Genomic DNA, 21,215 nt, shown 5'->3' with positions numbered 1-21,215 from the left:
CTTGACTGTTTTATCCATTTCTAAAGAAATGGGCGTGTGATAAGATGACAATAAACACTCCAAAGATAGCTCAAAACGTTCCATTCGACCGGAAAATTTTACCACTTCAATGCGCTTCATTGTAACAAAGATAGACCAAATATGTTTTTAAGTAGACAGTAGACGTCAAGCAATTACAATGGGATGCATTGCAGCACTGATTTTTTTTTATTTAAGATCATCCAATCTGTCCCTAACTTTTTAAAAAAGAAAAATTAAAATTAACGAGATTTTGTTTCAACTTTATCTTCAATCTTCTGCACAAGTCACAATATAAAAGCAGGGGTTAGAGTCAGAGGAATCTCGGATTATTGGTTAGCATGCGCTTTCAACTCTTCCTTTTTCTTCATCAACCCTCAGAGCAGAACACACGAAATTTTTGTGTCCGTCAAATTTTGTTTAAATCGACATCCATCATTGGCATCGATAAAATAAACTGGAAAGATGTTGCGAGCTCCCAGAAAATCGAAGTCCAAGAGTCCATATGCATGTCCTAGCGGTCAAGCTGCTGCAGCTATCTCCACTGCGGTTAGGACCACACCACGAACCCAGGCGGCCATTACACGGACTAGGCCTCAAGGCACTACAGCTACGTCAACCGTTTCGGCGACGGCGACGATACCTCAGGTTTCTACTTTAACCACCGGTATTCCTGTTATCAGCATGATGGAACAAGCCTTACAGACCCAGCCAAGTCAGCAGGACGTGGTTAACGAACAGGGGACTGGGAGCACAACTGACCCAGGTACAATACACACAGTTGATTCATTGGCTTTGCCTTTACCATTTTTAAGTACAGCTTCCCCCTTAGGTGTTCATGTATCACAAAGTTTGAAAGAAAAAATATATAACAATGAATTTGTTCATCTCAACAAACTACTATTTCATGACCCCACCTCTACACCTACAAATCAAATAGTTTTTGAGGATGGTACATTCCAACTTAAACCCAAGATTAAAGAACAAAAAATTGTGAACATATCTCAGTGGGTGGATGCTTTTTTGATTTTTGGATCAATTTATTTTGTGAAGCATCCTACTGAAGCATTGTCTTTGTTCAGGTATATGGCAACGATAAAGAGGGGGGGGGGGGCAGATAATATGTATCAGGGTTGGCAAGAATATGACATTCAGTTTCGATTAAAAAAGTCATTCAACTCCGCAATCAGTTGGGCATCTGTGGATGCAGAACTCTGGTTAGTTTATATGCAACCACCAAGTAATAAAGCAAGTGGGAATCAGTCGAGAAATCCTCAAACTAGCTTAGCACCTTCTCGTTTAAAATGCTATAGTTTTAATTTTCAAGGGCTGTGTAATAAATACATGTGTAATTATTTACACCAATGTCTTAAATGCAACGGCCTACATCCTATGAAAACTTGTATCAAAGGTAGCCAGTTTCAAACAACTTCAGTAAATCACGATACTAACAATAATTATTACAGGAACAGTGGAAACCAGTTCCAGAAGGGACAAAAACATTAGTTTACAAGTGGCAAATGACCTTCAGCTTCAGCTATGGGATTTGGGCAGATCACCTATAAATGTATCACTTTTAGAACAGTTGTTACAAAATTACCCAGACCGTGAGAATGCCAAATGTTTGGCTAATGGTTTTAAATTTGGTTTTAAATTAAATTACCTTGGAGATAGAAAACGGATAGAATATAAAAACATGCTATCTACCCAACAATTTGTAAATGAGATTCAGGTCAAGATAGACAAAGAAATAGAGCTTGGGAGAGTGTTAGGCCCTTTTCCTTACCCTACCATTTCTTATTTACGTTGTAACCCCATAGGTATTCTTCCAAAGAAACAAGGGGGTTGGCGCATGATCACCAATTTATCTTATCCTATAGGGGATAGTTTGAATGATTATATAGATTCAGAGTTGTGTTCGGTCAATTATTCAACTTTTGATGATGCATTAAAAGTCATTTCGGCCAAAGGTGAGGGGGCATTAATGGCAAAAATGGATGTTTCAAATGCATTTAGGTTGTTACCTATATGTCCTCAAGATTTTTGTTTATTAGGTTTTAAAATTGCAGACTCGTACTACACAGACAAATGTTTGCCCATGGGCTGTTCAATATCTTGCTCATTGTTTGAAAAGTTTTCAACTTTCCTTCATTGGGAAGTGCAGCATAGATCAAATATTGAGAGTATAGTTCACTATTTAGATGATTTTTTATTTGTTGGAGAGAAATCTACAGATGAATGTCAAATATTAATGTGTTGTTTTCAAGAACTCTGTCAAGGGCTGGAGGTTCCATTAGCTGTAGAGAAAACTGAGGGTCCAACTACTCGTATTTGTTTTTTGGGCTTAGGAATTGACACTATAACTCAAACGATTTTTATTCCAGACGACAAAATAAAGGAATTGTTATCAAAGATCCAAAATGTTCTAAGTTGTAAAAAGGTAACGCTCAAGCAGTTGCAATCCCTCGTAGGAGCATTGGCCTTTGTAGTTAAGGCATTACCAGCAGGAAGGGCTTTTTCTCGTAGGATTTATGGGGCAATGGAGGGAGTTAAAAAATCATTTCATTTCATGAGAATAACAAATGAAATTAGAATGGATTTGCAGATGTGGGTTCAATTTTTGCTCAACTTTAATGGTACTACGCCATTTCTTTCTCAACACTGGCATGACAGTGAATTTTTAGAATTTTTTACAGATAGTTCAGGAGCATATGGCTGTGGGTAGTATTTGGAAATCATTGGTCTTGTTTATCCTGGCCTACATACTGGTCTTCAGACATAATTAGGGATATAACATTACTGGAGCTTGTTCCCATAGTATTGGGTATTAGTCTTTGGTCTTCTAAACTTAAAAACCTTAAATTGTTGCTTCATGTAGACAATATGGCTCTAGTGCAGATTATCAATCAAAAAACGTCAAAAAACAAAAGAGTCATGGTGTTGCTACGTTTCTTAGTTCTGAAAACTCTTCAATTTAATATTCAAATTAAAGCGCAACATATAATGGGTGTGAAGAATAATGTGGCTGATGCAATTTCTCGATTTCAGTGGTCCAGGTTCAGGCAGCTAGCCCCTTTGGCAGATCGATTTCCCTCTTCGGTACCAATGCAATTTGGGGAAATTATGGAGAAACTATAAACAAACTTTTGCAAGATAACATATCAGAAAATACTGGTAAAGTTTATAAACAAGGACTATAGAGTTTTTATAATTTTAGAGTCAATTGTGAATTTCAGCAAACCTGGCCTCCACCTCTTGACCATATTTTAAATTTCATAGCTTATATATGTCTGAGAAGGGATGTTCCTTTTCTACAGTCAAATGCTACATGTCAGGGATAAGTTTTCTAATTAATGTAAATGGTTGGAAAAATCCGTTAGAGTCTTTTTTGGTGAAGAAATTGATGGCAGGGTACAAAAAGTCGTCTTTGTCTAGTGATATGCGTCGACCAATCACATTGGCATTGTTGCACAGATTATTGAGTGCAGTACCGCATTTGGCTTTCTCAACATATGAAGCAGTATTATTTCAGTCATCTTTTGCCTTGGCATTCTTTGCATTGTTGAGAGTAAGTGAAGTTATAGATTTAAGAAGGGATGATATTCAGATTTTAGACAGGGGAATATCAGTGTTTATAAAAAGTTCAAAAACGGACCAATTAGGCTCTGGGGCTTCAGTTTGGGTGCCTAACACGTCACAATCAGTACTGCTGGTGAATTTTTTGAAGGAGTTTTCCCTGCTGTCTAGCAAAATTGATAGGGATGTGTATTTTGCCCACTTTAACTCAAAGCCATTGACACAGTTTCAGTTTTCTAGCATGTTACATAAATCCTTAAAATTTCTAGATATCAAAACTTCGAGTTACAAAACCCACTCATTTCGCATTGGGGGTGCTACTCACTTGTATCTGGAAGGGTTGTCTGAAAGTGAAATTCAACAAAAGGGTAGATGGAAATCAACAGCATATAAATCATACATTCGTCCTTTAAATACTTAGGTGCAAGTGTTAAGGTTATTGATAGAAATTACACAATATGTTTGATTGAAATTGATGCATTGATTTTCTGCAGGGGTCATTTGGATTATAGGATCTTCAATTGTACATTGGGCACATAGCTATGCAGTCAAATCTAATCAGTCACACCTGGGATTAGGCCAAACGAAAATATTGTGGCATGGAATTCGTGGAATGGTATGGGAGCAATTAAACCCAACATTAGACTTTTTATTAGTTAGTAACAGAACTCCAGATATCATTATTATTCACTGTGGGGGGAACAACATTGGACAACAGCATAACACTTTAAGAGGTATACAAATGATGATAAAGGCTAATTTAGCAAAGGTAAAAGAACGATTACCAAATTGCAGTATTATTTGGTCTCATATCTTGCAAAGTAGAAACTGGTCAAATGTTGTAGCTAACACTGAAGGAGAAAAATGTAGGCGGAGAATCAATAGTTCAGTAGCATCTTTTGTATTAAATACTGTAGAAGTACTTTTTTCCGCGTGGTATTAATTTACGCTATGTACGCGGTCACAAACTTTCCGCGGAAATTCGTCCAAGCGTACTTAACATAAATGTAAGGCATATAGAGTCAGTCTAAGAAATCCGCTTAATTTTCTACACGCAGATTAAACAGAAATTGAAATTCCGCGGAATTATGACCCCGTGGAAAAAAGAACGTCTACAGTAAATTAAATGGAGCAGCTATTAAGTACCCAGATATAACTGCAAATCAAAGAAATTTATTCCGCTCAGATGGTGTTCACATGACAGATTAGGCAATGATTTGTTTATTAATACTGTAAAGGGTGCATTGAAACAATTTTTACCTTGTAAATTTCAAAACAGGACCTTTCCTTGAAATGGTTGTGCTTGTCATGGTTAGGTATTGTAACGCTTCGGAACGCCTGCCTTGTGCTGAGAACAAAAACTTCGGTGTAAAGTTTTATAATTTTATTCAGTAATACATGAACAGCGAAAATAAATAACAATGTTTGAAATTCACACAAGTCTCAACCCTCGGGACATAGATCTAAGACCAAAATCAGTACAACTACTGATATAGAACTGGGCAACTGGCACTATTTCCAGTAAATTTATGATTTAAGTAGAAATTCCCCCGACCAAAATAAAACGTAAAGGCTCTCTATAAATAACTTATAATTAATTTACAAATAAATATTCCCGCTACTAGTTCGCAAAATGTAACGATCCCTCCCCCATTTTTCTTGAATCTCATTTTTTATCTTGGCATTTATCTAAAGCACTTTCATGCATACTTTAAATTCATTCATCAATTCTTGTATGGAATGTTGAAATGTCCAGCGAGAGTTATGTCTTAAATGTTGGTTGACAACTGCTTAAGTGTAGTGAAGATCTATGCCATTTTTCTTGTGTTTCGATGTGTTGAATGTCAGATTTTGTCTTGTTATTTAATTACACGCTTTTTGTTGGCTTAATTGTACATACGTAATTATAAAGTTGTGCTGTAATTCAGGATTATCTTAAAGTTACCTTATTTCTTGTGTGATCGATGTTTTATGGTCTTCGAGTACACATGTTCACTGAAACTTCTGCCGCCGCCATACTTTGTTTACTTGTGTATTTTCCCATGATGCTTCACGGTGATCTATTTTTACTGGAGTTATTTCGGCGGAAGATTTGATTGTAAATTCTTTTAAATTAAATGTTAAACAGTGTTAAATGAGCTTTTAAAAGTGTAATTTTATGTTTTATGAATTTATTTAATTTATTTACGTATTGTAATAATTTTACATACGATGTACGAGAGTGAGATTTCGTTACGGGACGACGATTACATTTGATTGGCTGATTATTATTTACGGGATGGAATTATTAGTTATGATTGGTTATGAATTATTGCGGGTTTTGTTAATTCTATAAATACCCAGATGCTGAATATTGTTTGCTCTCTCGTTTTCTTTGTGACCTAGAGAAAGGTTGCCAGTTTTGTCCAGAGTAATTTAAGGTGTGTACTATTTCAGTATCTAAGTGACTGAAGTACATATTAAATACGTAATGTTAGGTTAGGCTAAATTCATATTACTAGTAATTGTACTAGTTTTATTTATAATTACTAGTTGTGAACTAGTTATTTTTTTTATCTTCTTTAGCCCAGTTTAGGAGTTAGGAAATATTTCTGCAGCGTGCTAGTAGTTGTACTAGTAGAGGGAATATTTATTTGTAAATTAATTATGTCATTTATAGAGAGCCTTTACGTTTTATTTTGGTCGGGGGAATTTACTTAAATCATAAATTACTGGAAATAGTGCCAGTTGCCCAGTCCTATATCAGTAGTTGTACTGATTTTGGTCTTAGATCTATGTCCCGAGGGTTGAGACTTGTGAATTTCAAACTGTTATTTATTTTCGCTGTTTATGAATTACTGAATAAAATTATAAAACTTTACATCGGAGTTTTTGTTCTCAACACAAGGCAGGCGTTCCGAAGCGTTACAATTTTTGGCATCCCGCCGTGGATGCCAAAATTGTAACGCTTCGGAACGCCTGCCTTGTGCTGAGAACAAAAACTTCGGTGTAAAGTTTTATAATTTTATTCAGTAATACATGAACAGCGAAAATAAATAACAATGTTTGAAATTCACACAAGTCTCAACCCTCGGGACATAGATCTAAGACCAAAATCAGTACAACTACTGATATAGAACTGGGCAACTGGCACTATTTCCAGTAAATTTATGATTTAAGTAGAAATTCCCCCGACCAAAATAAAACGTAAAGGCTCTCTATAAATAACTTATAATTAATTTACAAATAAATATTCCCGCTACTAGTTCAAATACTAGCACGCAGCAGAAATATTTCCTAACTCCTAAACTGGGCTAAAGAAGATAAAAATAACTAGTTCACAACTAGTAATTATAAATAAAACTAGTACAATTACTAGTAATAATTAATTTAGCCTAACCTAACAAGTTTGTCATCTGTTGTCCAGTGGTATCTATCTGCAACTTCCTCAAAACGACAGAACCAGACAGACCAGTCTTCTTTCCCTGTGTATGGAGGAATCTTTACATTGTGATGCTTACTAGCCTTTTTCCGGTACACAAAGTCAGACTCTTGCGATGTTTCTCTGTCGCTACTCAAACACTCGTGAGACGTATTACATGTATCTGATTGTCTGTTGTCAGGGTTGGTCCTTTGGTGATGATCTTGTTCAGAGAGCTGTTTAATTTTCTCTTGTAAATGCTCTACCATCTCCGTGAGCTGGATAAGTGCAGTTTGCTCGCTTTCTGTCCTTGATATATCTCGTGCACTTCTCATGGGAGCAGAGAAGGTCTGATTCGGCCTCACAGGTACAGAACCTGTACACAAACTTACAGGCACAGAACCTGTACTTACACCAGGCACAGAACCTGTACATGTACATAAGCTTACAGGTACATTACCTGTACACAAACTTAGAGGTAAATGAGTTCTTGCGCAAATGTTGTGAGCTGATGTTGTAATTGTGGGAAATGGGGTAAACATATGTGCGCTCTGGTTTTGATGACAATAAACAGGACCTTGAAAACTCGCAGTACAAGGAACTGCATAAGAGTTCACAGGTAAGGTAGTGTGATAATTTGTACCTGTACATGAACTCAAAGAAGTGCTGTGTGTATGAGAGTTCACAGGTAACCCATATACTGGACTTGCTGTCTGTGTTGTGGAGGGGCTCATGTGAGTACCTGTACTAGGGACTGCAGGTATATACATACTAGGGACAGCTGTCGGCTCTCTAGGAAAACCTGTACATAAATTCTCAGCAAAATGTGAGCAAACAGGTACAAAAGGCATCTGAGTTATGGGACCACAGGTGTGAAGATGGCTCATTTTAGGCGTAACTACACTGTCTGCTGTCTGTGGCTGCTCTGTAGTAGAACTCACAGTTACAGAAACTGTATCTGAGTTTCCAATAAAAGGTGTAGATTCTCCGTCTCTCACAACGTCTGCCTGAGAACTCACAAGCATTAAACTTGTATCTGAGTCATGTAAATTTGCTAACTGAGAGGCTTCTTTATTTGAATGAACAACTGGCTTAGTTCTGTGCATGTCGGTTCCTTCACACGGAAATTCACATTCGCTTTCATTTTCTCTTACAGTATCTACGGAGGAGCACGAAATCCGTGAGGTAGATCTAGATTCCTGAAGACCACGACGCCTCCGTCGACTTTTACGACCTGCCATTGTGATTTATTTTTATTTGATGTTTGCTTAATAAAATTTTTGTTTCTCAAACACAGACGAAGCGTTGTTATGATTCGATGTAACGCTGGATGCCAAAATTGTAACGCTTCGGAACGCCTGCCTTGTGTTGAGAACAAAAACTTCGATGTAAAGTTTTATAATTTTATTCAGTAATACATGAACAGCGAAAATAAATAACAGTTTGAAATTCACAAGTCTCAACCCTCGGGACATAGATCTAAGACCAAAATCAGTACAACTACTGATATAGAACTGGGCAACTGGCACTATTTCCAGTAAATTTATGATTTAAGTAGAAATTCCCCCGACCAAAATAAAACGTAAAGGCTCTCTATAAATGACTTATAATTAATTTACAAATAAATATTCCCGCTACTAGTTCAACTACTAGCACGCAGCAGAAATATTTCCTAACTCCTAAACTGGGCTAAAGAAGATAAAAAAAAATAACTAGTTCACAACTAGTAATTATAAATAAAACTAGTACAATTACTAGTAATAATTAATTTAGCCTAACCTAACATTATGTATTATGTACTTCAGTCACAAAGATACTGAACTAGTACACACCTTAAATTACTCTGGACAAAACTGGCAACCTTTCTCTAGGTCACAAAGAAAACAAGAGAGCAAACGATATTCAGCATCTGGGTATTTATAGAATTAACAAAACCCGCAATAATTCATAACCAATCATAACTAATAATTCCATCCCGTAAATAATAATCAGCCAATCAAATGTAATCATCGTCCCGTAACGAAATCTCACTCTCGTACATCGTATGTAAAATTATTACAATACGTAAATAAATTAAATAAATTCATAAAACATAAAGTTACACTTTTAAAAGCTCATTTAACACTGTTTAACATTTAATTTAAAAGAATTTACAATCAAATCTTCCGCCGAAATAACTCCAGTAAAAATAGATCACCGTGAAGCATCACGGGAAAATACACAAGTAAACAAAGTATGGCGGCGGCAGAAGTTTCAGTGAAACGTGTGTACTCGAAGACCATAAAACATCGATCACACAAGAAATAAGGTAACTTTAAGATAATCTAAATTACAACACAACTTCATAAGTACGTATGTACAATTTAGCCAACAAAAAGCGTGTAAATAAATAGCAAGACGATGTCTGACATTCAACACATCGAAACACAAGAAAAATAACATAGATCTCCGCTGCATATAAACAGTTGTCAACCAACAATTAAGAAATAACTCTCGCTGGACATTTCAACATTCCATGCAAGAATTGATGAATGAATTTAAAATATGCATGAAAGTGCTTTAGAAAAATACCAAGATAAAAAAAAATGAGATTCAAGAAAAATGGGGGAGGGATCGTTACATTTTGCCCCTCTCTAAGAGTCCAAGTCCCTTTGGACTCAAAATACAAACAATAAAATTCAAATACAACAATTAATTAAAACAATTAATGGCATATTACTGCTTAAACACTCAATACACATATACTTCCATGAACAGTACAGCTAATCAATACACACAAGGGAGACTACTCCAAATAAATGCTGTACTTCACAAAAATTACCTCATAAAATGTGTGTTAACTTCACAAAAATTCACATCTCTAGGAATGAATAAATCATAGAATTTTACAAACTATAACACTACTACTCCAACCTTCATACATATCACAAATCAATATGAAAGAAACTTTATACATAAACACAAAATGCTAAATCAAAACATGGAATTCATCATAATCTTGAAGACAAATGAGCAGAGCATAGTATACAGTGTGATAAGGTAAGTAAGTTAAAATGTACATGAATAATAAAATTCAATTAATATTTAATAACCGTCATTTAAAGAATGAGTTTATCTTACAAAAATATTAGCAGCCTCTGACAAATTCATCATCTGAACTTGCACATATAAATACAGTGTTCTGATAATGCTAATGCTAACAGTTTAGACATATAAGTATAACTCTAAGTATAACTTGTAAATAACAAGTAATGTACAATCTTTCTTATTTTCATTCACAGGATTACAGAAAAGAGGAAGGACACTAAGATCTCGTCAAGCAAAAATATCAAAGATAAATAATATTACAGAAATGAATCTCATTATCATCAGACTTAATGCTTGAAATATCAAATTTTGAAAAAATTACATATAAAGTCCACAAATCAATCTCATTCCCAACCTTATCTCCAAATTTACAACAAATATTGACAATGCATAAATGAATTTTCTTAACTTACATTACTTATTACTCAAAATTACCAATTTAATTTTGTCCTAGAATCACATCCTATGCTGTCTCCTGCTGCGGAACGGAACGTCTGGTTGCTGGAGAGTATTTGACCACTTCCTCTTTTGTAGGTTTACTTCCTGCCAGTTTCCACTTAAGCACTGGACCAATACCATTATCTTCCATCTGGAGACATTGTAGACTTGATGAGTTGTACTTTGACATCCATTGTGTCCCTTCAGGTAAATTTTTAGAACTGTCACGCTTTCTTGTTGTCACACGAATAGCACCCCCCTGATTAAGGTTTTCCTAAGTTTCAATAGTCTCAGCTCTCTTTCTGCACTTAATACAAGGTCCGCATTTCAGGCTTTCTAAACTGTCACCTTCTGAGCAGCTACAGTCGGCTGGGTTCGGACATCTTGATAGACCGTCAGCATTACCATGCTGTGTACCAGGCCTATACTCAATTTCAAAATTGTAGGCTGACAATATTTCAATCCAGCGAGCCACTCTTCCTTTAGGTTCTTTCAGTTTATATAGCCAGACTAATGCTTGGTGATCAGTCCTAAGGATAAATCTTTGTCCCAAAAGATATTGTTTGAAGTATTCCACAAAATAACGAACAGCTAGGAGCTCTTTATCAGTTACACAATAGTTCCTTTCAGCACGGTTTAGGGTTCGACTACCATAGGCTAACACTTTCTCACGTCCATCCTGTACTTGGCTCAATACAGCACCAATGCCTACATCACAGGCGTCTGTGTCGAGTATAAAATGGCCTTGGTTTGGGTCAGGATATCCCATTATATCGGGCCCAGTAAGGATTTTCTTCAGTTGCAGAAATGCTTGCTCGCATAAGTCTGTCCAATGAAAAGAATGGTTCTTTTGTGTAAGTTCAGTAAGAGGTTTAGCTATCACCGAAAACCCTTTTATAAATCTCCTGTAGTAAGAGGCAGTTCCAAGGAATTGTCGTACTTCAGTAACATTATTTGGTCTGGTCCAATTCAAAATTTTCTCTACATTCTGCTTATCTGGTAAGACTCCATCTTTAGTGACTTTATGTCCAAGGAAAATAACTTCATCTTGAAAAAGGCTACATTTCTCAGGTTTCAATTTTAAACCTGCATCTGTTATTCTCTGAACCACTTGGCTAAGTCTGGACATGTGTTCATCAAAATTTCTGCTAAATATCACTACATCGTCCAAATAAATAAGACAAATGTCCCACTGGAGGCCATTTAATGCCATCTCCATAAGTCTCTGGAATGTACCTGGTGCATTAGTCAATCCAAAAGGCATGGTTTTATACTCGAAATGACCATATTTTGTAACAAATGCTGTTTTTGGTATATCTTCAGCCTTGACTCTGACTTGGTGATATCCTGCTGTCAAATCCAGAGTGGAAAACATTGAAGCTCCTGCAACGGAATCTAGACAGTCTTGAATTCGTGGGAGTGGGAATGCGTCCTTAACTGTTAAATTATTTACAGCTCGATAATCTACACAGACTCTTATTTTTCCATTCTTCTTTCTAGCTAAGACCAGTGGAGAGGACCAAGGTGATGTAGAAGGTTGTATTATGCCCCTCTCTCTAAGGTTCAGAATGGCATCTCTCTCCTCATTGGCTAGCGCTATTGGAACTCTACGAGGTGGCTGTTTTACAGGTTTGCTGTCACCAGTATTAATCTCATGTTCTACTAAATTGGTTTGTCCTAGGTCCCATTCATCTTTTGAAAATGCATCCTGATGGTCAAGCAAGAATTTCCGAAAAGCTTCTTTTTCTGACATATTTAAGGACTGGGAAGAGCCATCATACAGTTCACGTAAATGATCTGGAACCTCACATGCCTCTCCAGGCGAAAGTTCAGTAGATCGGCGAAGGCTTCTTAGGTCACTATAAACCGGTCGAATTACATTTACTATTCCCCCATATCCTTCAACAGTACCCACTACTGTGTCTGGATAAAGCGTTTTACCCTCATCAAAAGGGTTCATAACTCTCAGGGGTACACACAGTTTCCCTCTGATGTTAAGAACTGCTGGGGCTAACAGTAAGGAGGTCTTCTCCATAAGATCTCCACTTGGCACGAACATAAGGTCCTCTTCAACATCAACCTCACATTCACGCTGAATAAAAGTCGGTATTATTACTTCTGTATTCCCAGGTATATCACATCTCTCCACACAACGGAGGGTAATATCTTTAGGCACACCACGTTGTATGCATGGAATATCATGACCTTTGAACCTTATCAGTCCTTTACTCAGGAGAATATCTGCTTGACCAATATCACTATTCTGCAGGATGTCCACTCCAAGTAACACTTCATCTTGGATATCAGCTACTAAAAGGTTTTTCTTGAGGGCCAAGGAACCAAGTTGCAAATCAAACGCTCCTTTCCCATAAACATGAATGGTACTTCCGTCAGCTCCTCGCAAGTGCGACTTTCCTTGAAGTCTGGGTCTGTTCACCTCTTTGAGTTGTTCATACACTTTGTATGAAAGTATAGTATTGGATGCACCAGTATCTGTTGTAATGTGGACATCTAAACCATTTACTTTTCCTTCTATGTACACACCATCTGCATCTGGTATTCGATTAGAAATAAAACAAAAATCTTCTGACTCATCAAAATTATCTGGTTGTCGGTCTGTTGGTGGGTCTAAACTGTTCGTCTGTCTGTCAGTTTCTTCTGTAGCCGGTCCTTGACCCACAGGAACGGCTAATGCCTGTTTAAAGGTGCCTTTGATACTTGAAGGTCATTAATTCTCTTTGGGCAGTCCCTTATGAAATGACCTTCAGCTTTGCAGTAAAAACAGCTATGTTTCTGTGGTCTGTCCAGAGGAGCCATTTGACCCGAAGACATGTCTGGTTGAGATGTACCAATAATAGGCCTACTTGGCTGTGTCCCAGTGTTGCTCTGCTTAGTCAGGTTGCTGAGAACTTTTGCCATCTCATCGACTTGTTTCTGCAAGGCTTCGATAGTGCCAACTGATGCTTGTTTGTTTCCTTGGCCGTACTTTACATTTCTGATGCGCTTCTTCTTTTTCATCGACTTGTCTTTAGTGACTGTCTTAGATGAGGCCTCAGATTCAGAATCACTGTACAGCGACTTCACCTCTCTGACATGTTTCTTAGTTGAAGGCCGACCTGCTTCTTCATAATTTATAACCTGTCGTACAGCTTCATGTATATCTGAGGGGTCCTTGACGTATTCTACATGAAATTGGGCTTCTCTGTCAGCCAGACCATCTAAAAATTTCCTGAGCAAGTCTTCCTCTCTAGTCTTTGAGTCTCGCTCTGGGTGGGCTTTGACATACAGGCGCTTCAAATCAGCAGCAAAGTCCTCGACTCGCTCACCAGGCTTCTGAACTCTGTTATTAAATTTTGACAGATATGTACGACTGGTTTCGATTGCACGAAAACGATTGGTCAGTTCCTTTGTAAGTCTCTTATAACTACTTCTGGACTCTTTCGATAATTGGCCATAAACAAAGTCAGCAGCATCTTCATGTAATCTGGGCAGTAATTGGTCCAGTTTGTCATCTGTTGTCCAGTGGTATCTATCTGCAACTTCCTCAAAACGACAGAACCAGACAGACCAGTCTTCTTTCCCTGAGTATGGAGGAATCTTTACATTGTGATGCTTAGCCTTTTTCCGGTACACAAAGTCAGACTCTTGCGATGTTTCTCTGTCGCTACTCAAACACTCGTGAGACGTACTGCATGTATCTGATTGTCTGTTGTCAGGGTTGGTCCTTTGGTGGTGATCTTGTTCAGAGAGCTGTTTAATTTTCTCTTGTAAATGCTCTACCATCTCCGTGAGCTGGACAAGTGCAGTTTGCTCGCTTTCTGTCTTTGATATATCTCGTGCACTTCTCATGGGAGCAGAGAAGGTCTGATTCAGCATCACAGGTACAGAACCTGTACACGAACTAACAGGCACAGAACCTGTACTTAGACCAACAGGTACAGAACCTGTACATGTACATGGGCTTACAGGTACATTACCTGTACAAGAACTTACGGGCACAGAACCTGTACACAAACTTAGAGGTAAATGAGTTCTTGCGCAAACGTTGTGAGCCGATGTTGTAATTGTGGGGAATGGGGTCAACATATGGGCGCTCTGGTTTTGATGACAATAAACAGGACCTTGAAAACTCGCAGTACAAGGAACTGCATAAGAGTTTACAGGTAAGGTAGTGCGATAATTTGTACCTGTACATGAACTCAAAGTGCTGTGTGTATGAGAGTTCACAGGTAACCCATATACTGGACTTGCTGTCTGCGTAATGGAGGGGCTCATGTGAGTACCTGTACTGGGGACTGCAGGTACATACATACTAGGGACAGCTGTCGGCTCTCTAGGAAAACCTGTACACAAATTCTCAGCAAAATGTGAGCAAACAGGTACAAAAGGCATCTGAGTTGTGGGACCACAGGTGTGAAGATGGCTCATTTTAGGCGTAACTACACTGTTTGTTGTCTGTGGCTGCTCTGTAGTGGTACTCACAGTTACAGAAACTGTATCTGAGTTCCCAATAAAAGGTGTAGGTTCTCCATCTCTCACAACGTCTGCCTGAGAACTCACAAGCATTAAACTTGTATCTGAGTTATGTAAAAATTGAGAGGCTTCTTTATTTGAATGAACAAGTGGTTTAGTTCTGTGCATGTCAGCTCCTTCACACGGAAATTCACATTCGCTTTCATTTTCTCTTACAGTATCTACAGAGGAACACGAAACTCGTGAGGTAGGTCTGGATTCTTGAAGACCACGACGTTTCCGTCGACTTTTACGTCCTGCCATTGTGATTTATTTTTATTTGATGTTGCTTAATAAAATTTTTGTTTCTCAAACACAGACAAAGCGTTGTTATGATTCGATCACAGGACCCGTAAATTTAAACGGATCCCGCCGTGGATGCCAAAATTGTAACGCTTCGGAACGCCTGCCTTGTGTTGAGAACAAAAACTTCGATGTAAAGTTTTATAATTTTATTCAGTAATACATGAACAGCGAAAATAAATAACAATGTTTGAAATTCACACAAGTCTCAACCCTCGGGACATAGATCTAAGACCAAAATCAGTACAACTACTGATATAGAACTGGGCAACTGGCACTATTTCCAGTAAATTTATGATTTAAGTAGAAATTCCCCCGACCAAAATAAAACGTAAAGGCTCTCTATAAATGACTTATAATTAATTTACAAATAAATATTCCCGCTACTAGTTCAACTACTAGCACGCAGCAGAAATATTTCCTAACTCCTAAACTGGGCTAAAGAAGATAAAAAATAACTAGTTCACAACTAGTAATTATAAATAAAACTAGTACAATTACTAGTAATATTAATTTAGCCTAACCTAACATTATGTATTATGTACTTCAGTCACAAAGATACTGAAATAGTACACACCTTAAATTACTCTGGACAAAACTGGCAACCTTTCTCTAGGTCACAAAGAAAACAAGAGAGCAAACGATATTCAGCATCTGAGTATTTATAGAATTAGCAAAACCCGCAATAATTCATAACCAATCATAACTAATAATTCCATCCCGTAAATAATAATCAGCCAATCAAATGTAATCATCGTCCCGTAATGAAATCTCACTCTCGTACATCGTATGTAAAATTATTACAATACGTAAATAAATTAAATAAATTCATAAAACATAAAGTTACACTTTTAAAAGCTCATTTAACACTGTTTAACATTTAATTTAAAAGAATTTACAATCAAATCTTCCGCCGAAATAACTCCAGTAAAAATAGATCACCGTGAAGCATCACGGGAAAATACACAAGTAAACAAAGTATGGCGGCGGCAGAAGTTTCAGTGAAACGTGTGTACTCGAAGACCATAAAACATCGATCACACAAGAAATAAGGTAACTTTAAGATAATCCTAAATTACAGCACAACTTTATAATTACGTATGTACAATTAAGCCAACAAAAAGCGTGTAATTAAATAGCAAGACGATGTCTGACATTCAACACATCGAAACACAAGAAAAATGACATAGATCTTCGCTGCATATAAACAGTTGTCAACCAACAATTAAGAAATAACTCTCGCTGGACATTTCAACATTCCATGCAAGAATTGATGAATGAATTTAAAATATGCATGAAAGTGCTTTAGAAAAATACCAAGATAAAAAAAAATGAGATTCAAGAAAAATGGGGGAGGGATTTGAATTTTATCATGTTTTGCATATTTCAATCTGTTAAGGGGCAAAATTGCCGCCTTGTTTTATGGCGGATGGTACATTCGACTTTGTCTTATGTACCATTTGGCATAATTTTGCATGGAATACCGTCTCCGGGGGGTACTGTTGTCTCTAGGCTCCTTGAATCCAGGTGGTATTTCTATTGCTGTCTCATCTATATTTATGCTGCCATATAATTGTAATCGGCGCATATATTTGTGAATTACATATTAAAATGTACATATAATAAAAGGTCATCACAAGCACGCCAAACACAATTAAATGTTGTTTTTATTTTTAATGTGGTTGAGGCCAGGTTTATAGGATGGTGTTTTATAAAAAAAAGTTTAAGGTAAAAAGGGGGGATTTATAGTCACTAAATAATAGGGTTTATCTCATAAGGATAAACCAGGTTATTTAGTGCAGTAATTCTGGTGCATAATTTCATTGGGCAAAGGGCAGTACTCTTATAAGTAAATCAATGGTGGTTTCCCTGTGGTGTACCCCTTTTTCTATGACGTGATCATGCGCAAACTTGTCTTTCATTTGGTGAGCATGCGCTTTCAACTCGTCCTTTTTCTTCATCAACCCTCAGAGCAGAACACACGAAATCCCTCCCACCCACCTCCAAAAAATAAAAATTTTAAGTTATAAATTCTGAGAATGGTGTCTTCTGTTTTTTCAATTTTTTTTTCAGCGTCATGACCAGGACTTGTTAACAAGGGATGTCAGTGCCAGCGCCGATTGGTAGCCATGTGACAAAACTTTCGTCTAATGGACAGTTTTTTGCGTCTAATGGACTTGGCATAATTTTGCATAGAATACCGTCTCCGGGGGGTACTGTTGTCTCCAGGCTCCTTGGATCCAGGTGGTATTTCTATTGCTGTCTCATCTATATTTATGCTGCCATATAATTGTAATCGGCGCATATATTTGTGAATTACATATTAAAATGTACATATAATAAAAGGTCATGACAAGCACGCTAAAACGCAATTAAATGTTATTTTTATTTTTAATGTGGTTGAGGCCAGGTTTATAGGATGGTGTTTTATAAAAAAAAAGTTTAAGGTAAAAAGGGGGGATTTATAGTCACTAAATAAAACTATAGGTAAATTATGAAGATACGAAGCATTTAAAATATGCTTGCAGGTGAAAATAGAATTACTCACCAGTCAAAGAGGAGTGTTGATTTCTTCAGAATATTTTTCGCTTGTCCATAAACTAGTCGTTCGATAAAAAATTATCAATACGTACAACTTTGTCAAAGAGTCCCCCGACATAATTAAGTGCTGGAGACTGTTAATTGAAATTTGTATGAAAGAATACATGCAGTCATATATCAATTAAAAAATAAATAAAATATTTCATGCAGTCTGTTTTTTCCATAAAACTTTTTTTTCAAAACACTAATTTAAAGAAAAAAAGTGTTTAATCATATTTTTAGTTCAATCACAACAAACTGACTAAGTTTATTTTGATTGGATGATTTGCTAGGCACTACAATGTGTTGCACTGTGTTGCAGTAGAGTGCAGTAATGGTGCAGTAGGTTATACTTGTATTTTAACATGCACAATTAGTTAATGCCCTTTAGAAACATTCCCCACCATCCACCCTCCAAAGTCACCCTTTATATACAATTTCCTCTTGCTGCTGAAAGTTTGTTGCAAAATTTGCATACTGTCAGTTTCTTACAAAGTTCGATAATCAAATTATGCCCCTTTGAACAACGTAGACAAAACGATTATGCAAATGTTTAGGCAATATTAACGGATAACAAGCTTGTATACTATATAAGACAAGAGAGTCACTCACACATGTTAAGTATGGTCTTACATGTGCACGTAATGTGAGTTTCTCTCACAAAACAAGTACTGCTAGATGGCTAAGCATGTAGTACTGAAAGCTCTCTTGATTGTTCTACAATGGGCGCTTTGTTTGATCGAGTCTCAAGATGTCCATTCCTCAGTCAGACAGGAAAATTCCTATTTATTTCAATGTTTAACATAAAAAAGATAGACCAAATATGTTTTAAGTAGACAGTAGACGTCAAGCAATTACAATGGGATGCATTGCAGCACTGATTTTTTTTTTATTTAAGATCATCCAGTATGTCCCTAACTTTTTAAAAAAGAAAAATTAAAATTAAAGAGATTTTGTTTCAACTTTATCTTCAATAAAAAAAAAATCATGTAAAACAAAATTGGACTTATGAATTTTTGAATGACATTACATTGTAGTGCAGTGCAATATAAGTATAGGTAAATTATGAAGATACGAAGCATTAATACGCTTGCAGGTGAAAAAAGAATTACTCACCAGTCAAAGAGGAATGTTGATTTCTTCAGAATATTTTTCGCTTGTCCATAAACTAGTCGTTCGATAAAAAATTATCAATACGTACAACTTTGTCGAAAGAGTCCCCCGACATAATTAAGTGCTGGAGACTGTTAATTGAAATTTGTATGAAAGAATACATGCAGTCACATATCAATTAAAAAATAAATAAAATATTTCATGCAGTCTGTTTTTTCCATAAAACTTTTTTTTTTCAAAACACTAATTTAAAGAATCAGATTTTTAATTCAATTACAAAAAAGCAACTAACTTTATTTTGATTAGATAATTTGCCAGGCACTACAATGGGTAGCATTGTTTTGCAGAAGAGTGCGCATGCAGTATATTTTACGTAAACGCTAACTGGTCATTTGATTTCAAAAAGAAAAAAAATCAATACGTAACTCTGTCAACATGTCTTTTGTCATAATTACTGGATTGTTAAATCAGAATCATATGAAAGAGAACAATTTTATATTAAGTAAATTGGATTCAATTGAAATCCATCCAGATTTTAATTAATTTAACTTGAATTAAATAGAATCCATTCAACTTTTATTTCAAAACACAAAATTAAGAAAAACTAAAGTTTGCAGTGTAAATGCATCGCAATAAAGTGTCGTCAAATTTTCATAAAGAAAAGATATATTTATTCTCTCACAAATAAAATAAAACCCTTATCAGTCAAAGAGGATTGATCATTTCTTCAGGATGTAATGTGCATATCCAAACTAGTGCTTCGATAAAATATTATCAATGCGTAACTTTGTCGAAAAAGTCCTCCGACACAATTCTTTTGATGTAATTACTGGATTGTTAATTGAGATTTATATGAAAGAGAACAGTCATACATTAGTAGAATGTGAATAAAATAGTTCATTCAGTCTGTTTCTTTCTTCTTTTTTTTTCCAAAACACTATTTAAAGAAAATAAAAGTGTTTAATCATATTTTTAGTTCAATTACAACAAACTGACTAAGTTTATTTTGATTGGATGATCTGCTAGGCACTACAATGTGTTGCACTGTGTTGCAGTAGAATGCAGTAATGGTGCAGTAGGTTATACTTGTATTTTAACAAGGACAATTAGTTAATGCCCTTTAGAAACATTCCCCACCATCCACCCTCCAAAGTCACTCTTTATATACAATTTCCTCTTGCGGCTGAAAGTTTGTTGCAAAATTTGCATACTGTCAGTTTCTTACAAAGTTCGATAATCAAATTATGCCCCTTTGAACAACGTAGACAAAACGATTATGCAAATGTGTAGGCAATATTAACGGATAACAAGCTTGTATACTATATAAGACAAGAGAGTCACTCACACATGTTAAGTATGGTCTTGCATGTACACGTAATGTGAGTTTCTCTCACAAAACAAGTACTGCTAGATGGCTAAACATGTAGTACTGAAAGCTCTCTTGATTGTTCTACAATGGGCGCTTTGTTTGATCGAGTCTCAAGATGTTCATTCCTCAGTCAGACAGGAAAATTCCTATTTATTTCAATGTTTAACATAAAAAAGATAGACCAAATATGTTTTAAGTAGACAGTAGACGTCAAGCAATTACAATGGGATGCATTGCAGCACTGATTTTTTTTTATTTAAGATCATCCAGTCTGTCCCTAACTTTTTAAAAAAGAAAAATTAAAATTAAAGAGATTTTGTTTCAACTTTATCTTCAATAAAAAAAAAATCATGTAAAACAAAATTGGACTTATGAATTTTTGATTGACATTACATTGTAGTGCAGTGCAATATAAGTATAGGTAAATTATTCCAAGTGAGATCTCGCGAGAGTTGACCAATATTCATTCAGTTCGAACCGGAAAGCCATGCGAGGTAGACGTGTTTGAGTGGCCGAGCGGCCGGTTTTACGATACGACTTTCCTTGTTATTTCTCCTAGCCCAGCTGTTTCGACATTTCCATCTTCTATCTAGAAGTAAGTGTTTTGTTGTTTATTTATTTATGTGTGCATGTTTTCGGGTTTATTTTTGTCTTTGATTCATTGCTCGTGATTTTACGCGCCAAATTTTGTTCATGCACACATTTTTCTCGAGTCGCGGAGTATGTTTACTTGTGGTGCTATACAAGTTTTACTTGTATTTGGTTTGTGCCACGTAAGTTTTTTAGATTTTATTGGTGTTATACAAGCTTGTCTTGTAT

General features: G+C 36.2%; 1 protein-coding gene and 1 long non-coding RNA gene across 2 annotated transcripts; both read left to right on the top strand.

Moving 5' to 3' along the window:
* The first annotated feature begins 483 nt into the window (after positions 1-483).
* On the top strand, positions 484-5,533 carry LOC134263727 (uncharacterized). The gene is made up of 3 exons (XM_062746109.1): positions 484-784; positions 4,089-4,388; positions 5,523-5,533. Exons 1-3 carry the CDS (start codon positions 484-486, stop codon positions 5,531-5,533), a joined length of 612 nt encoding a protein of 203 aa, XP_062602093.1.
* Positions 5,534-9,083: 3,550 nt separating this feature from the next.
* On the top strand, positions 9,084-15,313 carry LOC134263726 (uncharacterized). The gene is made up of 3 exons (XR_009991338.1): positions 9,084-9,302; positions 10,616-10,726; positions 15,211-15,313. It is a non-coding gene; the product is annotated as an uncharacterized LOC134263726 (long non-coding RNA).
* The last annotated feature ends 5,902 nt before the right edge of the window (positions 15,314-21,215 follow it).

Source organism: Saccostrea cucullata, unplaced genomic scaffold, assembly GCF_032062105.1.
Source record: "Saccostrea cucullata isolate Sc308-1 unplaced genomic scaffold, CSIRO_AGI_Scuc_v1 ctg10766, whole genome shotgun sequence".
Taxonomy (NCBI): Eukaryota; Metazoa; Mollusca; class Bivalvia; order Ostreida; family Ostreidae; genus Saccostrea; species Saccostrea cuccullata.
The sequence above is the reverse complement of the archived record's forward strand: the minus strand, read 5'-3'. Positions and strand labels throughout refer to the sequence as shown.